This window comes from Poecile atricapillus, chromosome 13 (assembly GCF_030490865.1).
Source record: "Poecile atricapillus isolate bPoeAtr1 chromosome 13, bPoeAtr1.hap1, whole genome shotgun sequence".
In the NCBI taxonomy this organism is placed as follows: Eukaryota; Metazoa; Chordata; class Aves; order Passeriformes; family Paridae; genus Poecile; species Poecile atricapillus.
Window position 1 is genome coordinate 11110835 of NC_081261.1, and position 14448 is coordinate 11125282.

Genomic DNA, 14448 nt, shown 5'->3' on the forward strand with positions numbered 1-14448 from the left:
TCTGACAAGACTCCACTGCTCTGGAAGGGCTCCAGGAGGTCTGAGGCGGCTCTGGGTCTCTGAGAGGGCTGCAAGCCCCAACCTGTTCTCCACACAAGGAAGAAAATCCATCCCCTTCTTTTCCTGGCTGTAACGTTTTGAATTGCTGATAAAATAGAGGGACTGCAAAGTAACTTAAACAAGCAATACAGTCGAGGGGGCACATAAGTCAGTTAGTCCCACACTAATGAGGCACATTTCAAAGTGATTTGTCATTTATTGTAAAGTTTCATGGCATACTGCTGGGATCCTCCACAGCCTCATCTGCTCCTCTCCTACTCGCAGCATTTCAACATCACACTGTCCACATGTCACTTATTTACAGAAATTAGATTAAATTATTCCAACAATCTGACTCTGTTCTTTCAAAATCTATGTCCTTAAGAGAAATAGAAATTTACAAAATAATTTTACAGTTTTACTCAACAGGAGAGGTCCATGAATAGTACCTGATGTCCTGAATCACACTTGTCTCACTTCCCCCCAGGTATTTCTGCACACCCAAATCTTGTTGGCAGCTCACAAGGCATTGTCCCAGTCCCACTTTTCCCCTCATTGCTGTGGATCACTTTGGTCTGGGATCTCCAGGCAAGGCCAGGAATCCCCAGCACCAAGCACAGACAAAAACAAAGGGCTGCAGCCCAGTTGTGTTGTATTTTTGCCAGAGGGATGTAAGCAGGAGCAGGAATGTGGACAGAGCTGATCTGCACCTTGCAGACCATCCCTACCAAACTGACCGGTGTATCACAGGGCCGGGAGCACAGTAATGACAGGACAGGGCCATTCCCTCAGCCCCAGGTGTGCATCATCAGGTGAGTCAGGAAGCTTGAAGAACAGCTATTCAGCAAAGTCTCTTTGCACACTGCCACAGTGTTAACTCAGAGCTGTGCTGCATGCACAGTGTTATAGATACATATTATATTATTGGCTTTTTGCAAATATTGAAATGAATGTTATATGTATAAGGTAAGAAACTTTGTTGTATTAATATAGTTCCTTCTATTTCTGTTATTGATGAAACTTAGAAATAGTGGTATAATACATATATATGTTAAGCTATGGAATGGTATTAAAGTAAAAACTACTTTTGTTTATATAACCCAGAGACTAAAAAAGATAGTCAGAAACCTCCCTGCATTCTTAGATTATCTTATCCAGATGAAGACAGCAGTGACCGGAACTCCATAGGAGGAATTCACTGCACCTCTGTTATCAGGGAGCGTGAAACTCAGCAGCGCGAAGATTGATCTGTTGGGGAGGGGGCAAGTTGGGACTAAACACAGAAACATCTAAAACTTAAGAAAAATGTTTGAATTATGTATGAGAATTTATGTAATAGCGTTCTGTTTTTAAGGGACAATCCTCTGTTAGTAAGGTGTGCCCTCGGCTGAATGCTGAGGCACCCGGCCGTATTTTGTACATTTTATTTATTTCTATCTCCTAATTGTCTTTCTATTAAACCTTTTCAATTTTATACAAAAAATATGTAAACCTCATTTTTCACAACAGGTTCACGGACTAATAATTTAGTACCAGAAAATGTATAACACAAGGGGCTGGTGAGATAACAGAGAGTCATGTGTAGGCAGGAAAAGCTGAGGAACGAGAAAAGGTTCAACATAAAATATTGGAACCACCTTCCTAGAGAAAATGCCACAGGAGGAAAACAAAGGGGTCCATGGTCTGAGGGGAAAGCTGAGAGCGCCTTTGAGACATGGAGAGATCCTGGGTGGAAGAAAAAGTGGGGTGAGAACACAAATGGCAGAGAGGTCCAGCCCTGGGAGGGGACAAGAGTGCATATGCTCCATGAAACACATAGAAAAAAGATACTTCCCGTGATTGGAAGGAAAATAGGTCCTTTCACATGCTAGGATTGTGTGGATCCAGCAAATGTATGTTTTGGACAGGGCCAAGTCGAAGAGAAGGGACAGCGCATCTGTCAAGGCAAGCGGACTGGGGGCTGTGCTGAAGGTTCCAGTATTTATCACCATGGCAGAATTTCATCCTGATCCCGGGAGCGCTTTGCCTGGCACAGTGATCTTTATAGGTACGACAGACCCACACGGGCTGAGACAGCGCTCACCTGGCAGGTCCCACGCAGCATCTGAGAGACGAGATGGGTGTTCCAGCCGAGCCGTGTCCCAGAGATTGGGCACAGAAATTCCTCCAGCCAGAGGGGTCAGGACCAGAGCCATCCACCCCCAGGAGCTCTGCAGCGCTACGGGGACTGTCTGAGTGCTGTCGGTGTGGGAGATGCTTGGTGTCATTCTCAAGTGTTATAAATGAGTAGCCAATTTGATTAATAAAAAGAAGAAATTTATTCTATAATCAAAATACAATCGTAAAAAGAAACCATAAGCAAAAATCAGTTGGGCGCTTTGCCGGGTGAACAGCACTGGGTGAGACAGGGAGGAGGCTTTCTACAGCACTTCTCCACAAAGCTTCACAAACTGCCACTGTCCCAAGGTGCTGTTTGTATGTTTTCAGGCTTTTTGGGGGTCCTTTGGAATACACTTCTTGCAGACAAATATTCATGCTGTTTTGGACGTATATGTTGTAATTTTGTGGGGTTTCTTGAAAATACACTTCTTGCAGATGAATATTTATGAGTGCATATCGTTATAATGTTATTGAATGGAGGTTTCTTGGAAATATGTGCCCCTTGCAAACGAATATTCATGTTGGTCTTGCTGCATATCACTATAATCTCGTCAGGGAAATTTACTGGAAATATGCCAGGATTCTTGTCAGACAAGATTATAACTTTAGCATGAATTTATTCATGCTATGTATCACATCAAGGACAGTCAAAACTAGCCAGAGGGTGAGATTTTAATTACTATTCCCCCCTGCCCCCCCCGCCCCCTCAGCTACACAAGAGTAAGCTTCTCAGTGCATCAAACCGGTCAGATAAATCATTGCCAGCTTTCCCTCTGCTGAAATGGTCTGGCTTTGGATGCTCTGACCTCCAGTGGCAGCTGAATTTAAAATTACACATGGTTCCTGCTTTCAGGGAAACCTCACAGAGCTCCAGCTTTTGAAATGTAGAACAGGTTCCAGAGGATTCACATCACTTTGGGTTTTTTAATGGAACTTTAGAGATAATGGTGTGAACTTCCAGAAAAAAATGGTGAGGAAGCCCACATTCACCACTCTTTGGAAAGGAAAGTAGGAATTTTATATCTAGTAACAGCAGTTTTCTGTTGTTAAGAGACTCCAACACGTAAGCCTTGAAATAGTTTCAGGCTGGATGTTCTCATTCACTTGGTACTGATATTCAGCAATGTTTATTTCCTGTAAATACTCCCCTTAGTTTGGAGAGTGGGATTTCCAAAGTGGTATTGCCAAAGATTAAACTGCTCTGAGGAAAACTTTTAATTGGGAATTCATAAACTTCCTAGGAACAGTCATCTCTGAGCCTTTGTATGGAAACCATAAGCCTACATTTGCCAGAAACTTGAAATCAGGTGATAACAGCTTGCAGTGTAATATCTCTACAAATGGAGAGCCAAATGTGTGAAACAGGGTAAATGGAATAATCTGGACTGCTCGACCCAAGGTTTCTCAAGCTATTGCGCAGCCCAGGAGGGAAGAAGCTGGACTGTGTTGTTCAGCTGTCTGACATGTTTTTTCATCAGGAACTTCCAGGGAAAATGTATATCAGGATTGCTCCATCTGCAAAGAAACAAGTCCTGTGGCTGTTTCTCTGTTCTCAGTGCTGGAAAGGCACTAAAAGAGGAAATTGTACTTAGTACGAAGGAGCTGGAATGTTGTTTTATAATTTTGTTTGTTTGTTTTTGTCAATGGCTCCCATCAGGAAACTGGCTCAAACAGCTGCCATGAACTGTCCTGGACATATAGAGAACTCACAACTTGCCTTTTTTTTTTTTTTTTTTTGTTCTGGAAAATGCCTTAGCCAGAGAGGCCAGGATTTGAAAAGTGCCAGTATTCCAAAATCTCACCATGAAGGTATCCTCCCCTCTTTGGAATTCCCTAAAGGACCCTGCAAAGATGCAGTGCTGGCCATGCCATCTGATTCACCTGAATGCAAAAGTCATCCCTCATGGACTAGGCCTAAGGAATGGAGGGGGAGGAGGGTATGTATTTGTTGTATTTGTTTTACATTTTGTTAAGACCTTGTATAAAACAGGGGGTTTGCAATTTCTTGTGGCTCAGTCAGAAAAATAAAGTAGTTTTGGGAAATGTGAAATAGTTTGGGATAATGTGGTAGAGCAGATAAGATCAGCCAATCAATGGTAAAGCCATAAATTTGGCATATTAATTGTGTTCAGCACGATCTGTGAATTCCATCTGTTAAGGTGAGAGAAGAGAGAATTCAGTGAGGTCTAACAGAAACCCAGCCCCATTCCAAACTACCTTAGGAAGCTACAAGACTTCATGGCCTCTGTGTACAATACAAACAGTTTTGCTTGGCTGGTTCTGTAAGTGCATCAGAACCATGGAAGAATGCACAAGTGCCTTATCAGCCTTGTCTCTTTCTTGCAATAGTCTAGAAATGCTAGTTTTTTCCAAGTATTTTTACTACCAAATTAAGCAAAATAGTGAAACAGATAATGTGATGAGTAAATAAGTTGGTGTTTAGCCTTGTCTGTTCTGCATAGCTGCTTGGCCTTTTTACTTCCTCTACTCCTAATGTTCAGGTGAGTTCCATGGCTCCTGGGTGCTAATCTCATGGCAGCCACGGTTCTCCCTTTCATCTGAATGCAGCTTCAAATAAGATATAAGAAAGAAAAAACTCAGTACATTTTGCCATGTACCTTTGAGGAGTCACAAACCTGGCTCTGGTCCCAACACGCAGCAAATCCAAGGGCTATTAAAACTCTTGCAGAGTAAATCAAAACCTATTCCTGCCTAGTTTCTCTGTTGAGGCTGGCTGAGTGGAACACATGCTACATCGAGGCTTCAGCTTTCCCAGGGTGGGAATAACGAGCACACTCAGGACCTTGTTTGTAAGAGATCAGTTTGGAGGGCCTGGCTGCTTCCACACTTAGTTCTCCAGTACAACCGAGTACCAGGCCTGTGTTAGCATAGCCAGAGCAAGATGGGTGGGACAACACAGGTGAGTGCTTTAAACTGCTCCAAAACGTGCCCTTGCCCTCCCTCTGTGGACACAGCCGACAACTTCCTTAATTTCAAGCCTCCAGCCACCTTAAATGCTAATTAGAGCACATAAAAAGATTTGAGTCTTCCTTTGGAAATATGTTGACAAAATCATCAAAGCACTAACTGTACTTATCTTTTAATTTTTCCTTCCCCTCAAGGCACAGAAATCTCTCTCTGTCAGGTTACAAAAAAGCAGTTGTCTGGATTGCAGAAACCATCTCCCAGTTCCAGTTTTACCTGAAAACATTTGCTTTAGCCACCAGCATCTTCAACAGGCTGTTGGTATCAGTAAAGATCTGTCAGCTTTTCCCTGGCTAGATTACTGACTGGGAATGTAAATGTAAGGAACATGTAATCAATTTATACACAAAGCAGGGATGATGTTTGGCAGCAGATTTAGGGAGCAGTCAGGGTCATTGCTGGGGGAGGCCATTAAGCAAATATATATATATATATATATATATATATATATATATATGAACTTGAGTGTTTGATGAGGTTCCACTGACCTCATTAGAATTGTTTGTGTAAACTTAGTCCAGCTGCTGTGGTAAGTACAAAGAACTCATCTGGTTTTCTCTGCTAAACAAATTATTCACATTATCACTTTTAATATTCTGGTTTTTAAACTACTATTTTTAATTAAATTATGGGGCTGACCTTTTCTGCCACTGAAGCTACAGCAAAGGTGGGAGTTGAGCTGAGCCTTGCAGCTCCCAATTCTATTTTGGTTGATAATGGCATATAGAATCACAGAATCATTAAGGTTGGAAAAGGCCTCTCAGATCATCAAGTCCAACATTTGACTGATCACCACCCATACAACTAAACCACAGTACTAAGTGCCACATCTCGTTGTTTCTTGAACACCCCCAGGGATGGTGACTCACCCACCTCCCAGAGCAGCCTGTTCCAATGTTTAATAACCCCTTCTGTGAAGAAATTCTTCCTGAAGGCCAACCTGAACCAATATCTGAAAGTGAGGAGCAACATTGCAATGTATGTAATGTGGCATTGCATAGTCTAAAAATTGTAAGAGACATGAATAAAAATGTCATCTATATGAGGATTTATTCTGCTTCACTTTGAATTTCCTTGTTTTATTTCCAGCTTCGGTAGTGTTCTGGGGGTGACTTTATGATGTTTGTATCCCCAGTCACCTGGTTTATGTTATATATTAAGTTCTGCACCTTTAGGACTGGCTCTGAGAGCAAAGGGGGAGAAGAAGAAGCCGCAGTTTGTGTTGAAAGAAAACATCACTCCCCCGCATCCTGCTCCTGGACTGCGGTGTCTGCAGCACGGACAGACAGCTGGACAGAGCTTCTCTTTGGTTTTAGTTAGTTTTAGCTAGCTGAGGCAGAGGAGTTCCCTGGACCTTTTTTTTCTTTTTTCCTTGGATCTGTTCTAACCTGCTCTGGACTGAAAAACACCCAGCCAAACCCCTGGAGCTCACGCCTGTGGCCCACTGGGGCCTGGGCCTCGGCACTTTCCAGCACCACAGGGACTGAAAAGAACCTGAGCAGGCCGAGCTACATCACATGAAAAAGACTTTTCTTCCTGGATTTGCCATTTCATCAAACAGAGAGAGGTTTTATTGTTTAATGTTATTCAGTTTCTGTTAAATAAACAGTTTTTTCCACTTCTCTCCAAGGAAATCTCTTTTCCCGAAACAGTTGCGGGGAGGAGTCGCTTGGATTTGCTTTTTGGGGTGACCCCATTTGGAGGTTCTCTCCCAAATTTGCCCTAAACCAGGACAGGTAGCTAAATTAATTCAGAAGCAACTGTAACTTAAATGAAGGTTTGAAACTTGTGTATGTATCATAGATTGACAATTATTTCCCCCAAGACTCTTCTTTACTCAGTGTTTTCTTCTTCTCCCTTCAGGCCCAATTAAAATATCTGCAGTGCATTGCCATTTCCTGCCTTGTCGTTGCAGCAAAAAAAAATGAAGATGAGGTCTGCATGTTTCATTTTAAATACACTAAAAAAGTTGTTCATGTTTCCAGGTCTTTCAACAACTTGGATATAATGAAAAAGTGTTAATTTATTTACCCTAAGTAGACCTAAAGAGGTGAGAGTAGCATTTTCAGTCCTGTTTCATGTTGCTCTGAAGAATTGTGACCTTTAGGCATGAAGGACTTGTTTTTGTTTATGTCATGGATGTGTTTCTGTCCTGCCCTCCCTCCTCTTTTCAGAATGCATGGCTCACAGTAGAGCTGAGTCTGAGGAGACAGTCAAGATGCACATTGGAGGGCTGCAATTCCCATGCTATAGCTCCTGGAGGACACAGCAGCTGTGACAGAGCAGAGATTCTTCAGAGGAACCTTTAAATAGGTAAGTTTGCTTGGAGCAAAAACTGGTTTTTGTACCTAGTGAGAAACTGACTCAGGTTTGCACCTCAAAATGAGAAAGTAAAATCAGCAGCCAGTGAGAAATTACACAGGGTATCTCTCACGGCAAAAATGCAGTGACAGACATCTGCAGGCATTTGCAAGCATTAGCTAAAAGCATTTCATATTGCATTCCTCCTCTTTTCTTCCCTCTGCTTTGCAAAAGAAGAAAGCCGGGAGCTGGAGTCAGACATACACATCTCTTCAAACAGCCACTGCGGTAGTGAAATGTTCTTCACAGCCTTTCTTAGGTGGTGTTATACTCAGGTTATTGTTCTTTGCCTCGCAGCTACCAAGGAGAAGCTGTGTCAATGACCACAGGACACAAGACAACCACAGCAGGCCTTGTAAAGCAGGCTGACAGGAAGACTCCTTTGAGCAAAACTAGTGGTAGCAAGCAAGGTGCATCACTGATGCCACACTGGGGAGTCTCACAGCATCATTCTTGCTGTGGGCTGGCTTTGCAGCAGCTGCCCTGGGGTGAGCAGGGACTACTCTTCATTTAGGATGGGAGGTACCTGGATGAACATTCTGCTTAATGTAAACTTGTTTAAACTTGTCAGATCCCTTCACAATAGAGAGAAGCGCACACAGCACAGTATAGGATGTTGGCTTCTTTATTTTTTTTTTAATTTTTAAAAATTTTTTTACAGGTAATACCATCAGTGCAGATGCTAGAGATGCAGAGCAGATGTAAACACTCTCCAGCTGACATGTTAAGAATGGAAAGAGTTACACTGGATAAGCTTCAGTGGGATCTTTACACAGCAACACCAATGGATTTCTTAAACATTGTAAGCACTATGTTTTGAAATGTTTTTTTCATTAAAGAAACAACTCTTTATCAAATAAGACTAAAAAAACACCGATGCACACACACACCCACACCCACACATCCTTTCCATGATGCTTGGCAAACTACCTATTCCTACGTCTATTCAAGCCTTTTAAAGAATAATACAGTAATTATATTTTTAATTTTTTAAAAAAATTTTCTACTATTTAAAACCTTCTATTTTGCTCAAAAAATTTACTCTCATCTTTAAAGGACAACTGAATGGACATAAAAAGATTCTCATAATGCACAACTATATGCCTTCTTTATTTTTTTTTAAATACAAGCTGCAAAAATATTTCTAACTATTTCCCTTCTATTAATACTGTACATAGAAAGCTGTCAGAGTTTTGCTACATTTCACACACAGATTTTTCCTTAAACCCTTTTCCTTTTCATCCCACTAATTATTCATTTATGCAATGAGACTACCCTGATATGGCACTTAGTTCACATTGCAGTTACTAAACATTGAATAGAAACAATTAAACTTTGTCTTCAAGAAACGATCATGTGCTAGTAAGGCAAAATTCATGTGATACAAACACATCCTGGATCCCTATTTTAAGGTTATGTGCAAATATTAAGCCATTTTAGGCTGCTGATTGTGAAAACTGCCTTTCGTAGGTACTTGTTTCCTTGGTGAATTCCGAGTGCAGTATTACTGGTTTTACTGGATTTGGAGCTGCTCTGAATTGAATTTCCTGGACAGCAATCTGGATAATGTAGAAACCTCAGAAATTGTTAGGAAACACAGACCTCATACATTCATTATCAGCTCAAAAAACCAGTTCAATGATTGGCAAGTACAAACACAAAAAAAATAAAAAGGTGGGGGAAGCCTTGAAGTTTCCTGATATGAGATGAAATTCATCTGTACCTCTGGGTGATGACATGAAAACATACATATAAACTTCACTGACCTCTGCTTTTCTTTTCATATATATATGTGTGTGTATATATATATGTACACTTTATCTTCTCTGCAGTTCCATGCCATGGTGATGTCCAGCTGGCCCCATCTCCCACCCAGACTGCCTTAGAGGAATCCTTCCCTCCACGTTGCACTCTTGACCAAGCAGCTGCAGCACTGTATGGCCTGCCACCAACTCGTGCAGTTTAAGGGCTCCACGCTGGTTTTGGTGATCATCACTTTGGAACTGGAGAGGCAGACTCCTGGTTGGTTTCCTGTTATTACTGATCTGCTAAAAAAAGCACAGGTAGGAAGCAAAATGGCCTTTGGTCACAAATCCTGAAGGCAGGACATGATAAATGAATAAAGCCATGTGTATTTACAGCCAGTATTGCACTTCAGCAGCTCCTGAGACCTGTGTCTTTGTCCTGCTTTTGCTGCCGACCTTGCTGGTGCTAACAAAAGGGAACAAAAGTGCAGTTCTGGGGTGGGACTGGGGAGAGGGACATTCCTGTGGCAGGGAAGGGAGGGTTCTAAATTCTTGGCCAAAGACAGCACCCTGCATCCTGAGCCAGGAGACATTCTCTCATGATGGGAGAGTCTGAGAGCACCTAGAAATCTGCCCAGTTTCCTCAGCCTCACACTGAACACTGACAAAACTTTAAAGTACAGTCACATTGCTCTAAGAATATAAACAGTTTGACTTCTAATGATTCCAGGCAAGCTCTATTTTTTCTTTCTTTTTTTTTTTTTTAAGCTTTTTCCCAGTTTCATAAAACATATGCCTTTTAAAAGAGCACACTTAGAAGGCTAAAGACCCAGGCTGTTAGCTTGCCATCCACCCATTTTAAGGTCTTGAATTTGTCTGAATAACCTGGCCTCCTGCTGTCTGTTGTTCCCTGCCAAGAGGAAGCACTTGCCCATGTTTTGTGTAGTAGGAGGAGTAGTAGTAGTTACAGGAGTAATCAGGAGCTGTTTTCCATCAGGATCAACAGCATATTGCTGCTATCTATCTACTATCTATCTACTGAGGCATGCAGCCTGTCCCTGCACCCCAACCCCCAATTCCAAACTGACAGGAGCAGTGGCCAGACAAGGGAGTAATTTTTATTTGCAAAAGAAGAACTTAAAACTGCATCTTTCTTTACAGGTGAACAGCACCGAATTCATCCACTGCAAAGAGCTTGTGGATCAAGAGTTAATGTGCTTGCAGCCACCCAATACTGTTTATATTCTCTATCCCATAGCCAAGCTGTGCAGGGCCATCCCAAGACAAGGCTACCCTGCCATCACCCTTCTGAAAGGAAGAGTTCCCATCAGGGGAGGTAGAGGGTTGCTGTAAATCAGCCTGTTTCAGCACCTTTCACACCAAATAAAGCCCAAATTCCTGATCAAACCATTGAGACTCAAGAGTGCTGTGATTCAGACACCTGCACAGTGAGGATGGGGAAGTGAGTGCTGGGAGGATGAACACAGGAGGCTCATGCCCACAGCAGAGCTGCCTGTCCTCCCTTACAGCCAACCAAAAAGGACTGGTGGAGAATTATTGCCTTGGAAGCAGCACCTGCAGAACCAGCAGGTCCCAGCAAACACAACAGCAAAAACAACAGGGCAAAAGTGTCACTGTGCTTCTCAGAGAATAAAGACAGCTGTTATTATCAGTCTATTTTTTATGTCCTTGCTAAGCAGTATGTGCTACCCCTCAGTTTTAAGATTATGTAAAGACAGAAAGCTGGGGAGAGGAGGGACTCAGTCACAGTCCTTCAACCCAGGGATCCAGTTGGCAAGTAGCCACAAACTTCATGGAGAACCAAATGCCTCAGAGTTTATTTTTAAAATAGCCATGATGAAGTTTGACAGATTGAGCCGTTCATCCAGCTCATAGCATTGTTCTCTCATTAGAGCTAATCTGGCTCGGCCCATGGGAGCCTGAACAGGAGCTGCTGTTGAGGAATGAACAGCCCCCACTGCTGCCTCTGCAGGAGATCTCAGAAGGAACCAAGGTTTTGATTTAGCAGTGAGAAGCCTGAATCAAACCTCCAGTTTTCCTTAAGGCCTTACCTTGTAATCCAGGGGTCTGGGATCTGTGCTTTGTCCTGGTTAAACCATTACAGACTCAATCACAGCTCCTATGAAATGTGGGAAATCACTTCTTGTCTACAATCACCATTGTCTTGGACTCTCACCAACCAGTGCTGCTCAGGATTTTTAAAATTTATTCTGTCTTACTAGACTAGACAATATAAAATGCCTTTAATAATTCCCCTCCACCACTATAACCACATTTCTTAAAAATTGCTTAATCTTCACAGCAAAGTGGTTTCACAAAGGTCAGATTAAACCACTCTTGCACTTTTAAAAAACAGCTTTACACATACTTTAAAATTAGTGCAGGTTTTGTTTTAAACAAAAAGGCATTTTTAGGTGATTGTTACCATAGCTTGAGGGCATTATCCAGCCAGTATGGGATGGGTAACAGCACCATACCTGCCATCCTGTCACAGAACAGGAGCGGGTTTCACATGGACTGGCACAGGCTAAATACTGAGCAGGTGTCTCATGTAATGACATGGGATAAAAAACTTGGAGACAGAGTTGGGACAGGAGGAAGGAGACCCTCATGCTGTGGAACAGCAGAGCTCATCAGTGCAAGAAGAAAATTTCTGGCCTTCTCCCCTTCCTCATTGTCTTATCTTGTAGGAGAGGAATTCCTGAATGTGAACCATGCAGGACTGATGTGCTGAGCAGCTGTTCACACTTTTTCAAGTGTTACATTTGCCAGAGTGAGCTCTGAGAACACAGTGAGTTCTGTGTGTGCTGGGAGAAAGTCAAGTTGCTCTTTAAACCACAAAGGAAGTGCCCAAGTGTTCCAGTAACATCCAGTAATGGAGACTTAGTACAAATAACCTGTGTGAACAGACATGACTTGAACCAGCAATGAAAGCCACAGAATTCCCATGAGCCAGGTCAAAGCTACCTGAAGCTGTGGATGTTGTGCTGAGGGAGGGCTCTGCTTGGAATGCTGCAGGAGCAGGACTCAGGGGGCTGGTTTAGACCACATGAGGTTTGTGAGGCCCCCACATACTCAGGGGTCAGGTGTGCTTGGGACATGGTATTTATTTATTCTACCACAGGGAAGGTTTTTATTTAATGGTAGGACTCTTCCTTCCTTCTGAGCAGTACCTTCCTTTTTTCTCACAGGCTGTGAGTTGACTGCCTGGCTTTTGAATGGAAGCAAGTTTCCCACTAAATAAAGTATAAGCTTGGTCTGCCTGTTCTCTGTGGCCCTGGAATCGCCCAGCTGAAAGGTGATGCCCACACGGATCCCTGCAGAAAACTGGGCTGTGTGATGGACTCTGCTTCTCTCCCATCCCTCTGCCCTATCTCAAGCATTGTCACCAGCTGCATTTACCTGTGGAAATGCCAGCAGCAGAGTTCACATACAGTAATTAACATGCTGTAACTTTACACCACAACAATTGTAACCTCATTTTTCCCCCCACAGCTTTGAGCCTATGTATGTAGTTATTGCCTATAGCTGGATGGCATGTTGAAACCCATGAACAAAACTTGCTTTTCAAAATCTCTGCATATCACTATAATCAACATTCAAAAGTATGCATTAACAGGGGTTAATTCTAAAAGACAAAGGCAGTGCTGGAAGGCCCTTCAGGGCTCCATGTTCCCGGTCAGGGTGCAAGATGCCACACTGGGATGGGAACAGTTCACCTGGAGCCTGCCTGCGCTCCCAGGACACACAGCTGCTTCTCTCTGGCAGCACAGCTCCTTCCCACACATCTCTTCCAGCACTGTAGTTACCATGAAGGAACAAATATTTCTGTCTTGGCTTCAACAGGCTAAAAATGTCACTTACCTTTAGCATTCCTGCTGTGACCCAGAATGGAGCTTCCTACCCCAAAGAATGAGCTGCCAGGTACAGGAAGGAGCTGTGTTTGCACAGGACCATTCTTGTTACAGAAGAAGCTTTTTGGATAGCGAGAATAACAGAAATACTCTTTTTTTTCCTCACAGAACAGGGCTGGAAGCTTTAATACCTTTCCCCTCCCTGCCTGGACAAGTAATGAGTGACGAGATGAACACTCCCCACACACAGCAGTGACAGGAACAATTATTTTTCCCAGTGAGTTTCAGAGGGGATGACATCTCACCTGTGTGCCTGCCTGTTTGGACTGTGTATGCAACACGAGTTTATTCCAACTGCAGCACTGTTGCATTGTGTTAAGATACATGGTATATTTCTGGGGCTCTCCCCCTGATCTATAGCATCTTAGTTCCTTCCCCTCCACCTCCCTGATTCCTCCCTTGTAGTTTTTTCCTATTGCTTGTAACCTGCTCTCACTACCCCCTTCTCCCTCGGTTCAAAAGCCAACACAGGACATGATTCTTGCTCTTTTCCTGCCCTGGACATCTTCTGATTAAAACTGGGACTCTGTCCCACCAGAAAAGAGCCTCGTTTTATCCCCAGTCCTTGCTATATAGAAACTCCTCCCTTCTCTGGACCATGGCTGGTGGACTGAAGTCTCAGGGGGGCAGGAGGATTTTAAAAATAGCACAGCTCAACTCACCACTTCAGATCCCACTCACTACACACCAGTTACTGGTGAAAATGGGCCAGATTCAGTGAGTGCTGGCACAGGTTTTACGTGGTTATGGCTAGCTCTGTGAGGATTGTTTTGGGGAATATTCACTCCCAGGAAAACTACAGATAATGCTTACAGAGTATTTTAAAAGAGCTCTGACCTGTTCAGGTCCCTTCCCTTGGGGGATCTCAGCCCAGGTGAGGCATACCTCTCAAAACCAGACTCCTCTTGTTGTTGCCTCAATTCAGGCCAGATTTACAGATGCCTGAAGCTACCACTACCTTGTAAACAAAGCTGCAATTACACCTGAAATCCCTTATGGTAAACATCCACAGAACTGTTTTCTGTGGCTGGTTTAAACCCCCTGTAGAAACAGCAAAGCATTTAATATCCTCCCATTCACCACAATGTCCCCCATTCATAATCCCCAGCTAAAGGAACCATGTCAGCTCATGCAGTTGCCCAGGAACCATTACAGATGAGGAGGAAGCTGCTCCATTTCAAGCCAGCACTCACTGGGGTGTTTCTGATAATAAACCTGACTCA

At 43.1% G+C, this 14448-nt stretch overlaps 1 protein-coding gene across 1 annotated transcript; it reads left to right on the forward strand.

Annotated features, from left to right (window-relative positions):
- Positions 1–726: 726 nt before the first annotated feature.
- CCNI2 (cyclin I family member 2) lies at positions 727–12574 on the forward strand. Its single transcript, XM_058849139.1, is given in 6 exon segments — positions 727–851; positions 5322–5459; positions 7050–7119; positions 8207–8347; positions 9378–9608; positions 10452–12574. Coding segments are annotated over 6 exon segments (897 nt in total). The 3' UTR covers positions 10644–12574.
- Positions 12575–14448: the final 1874 nt, after the last annotated feature.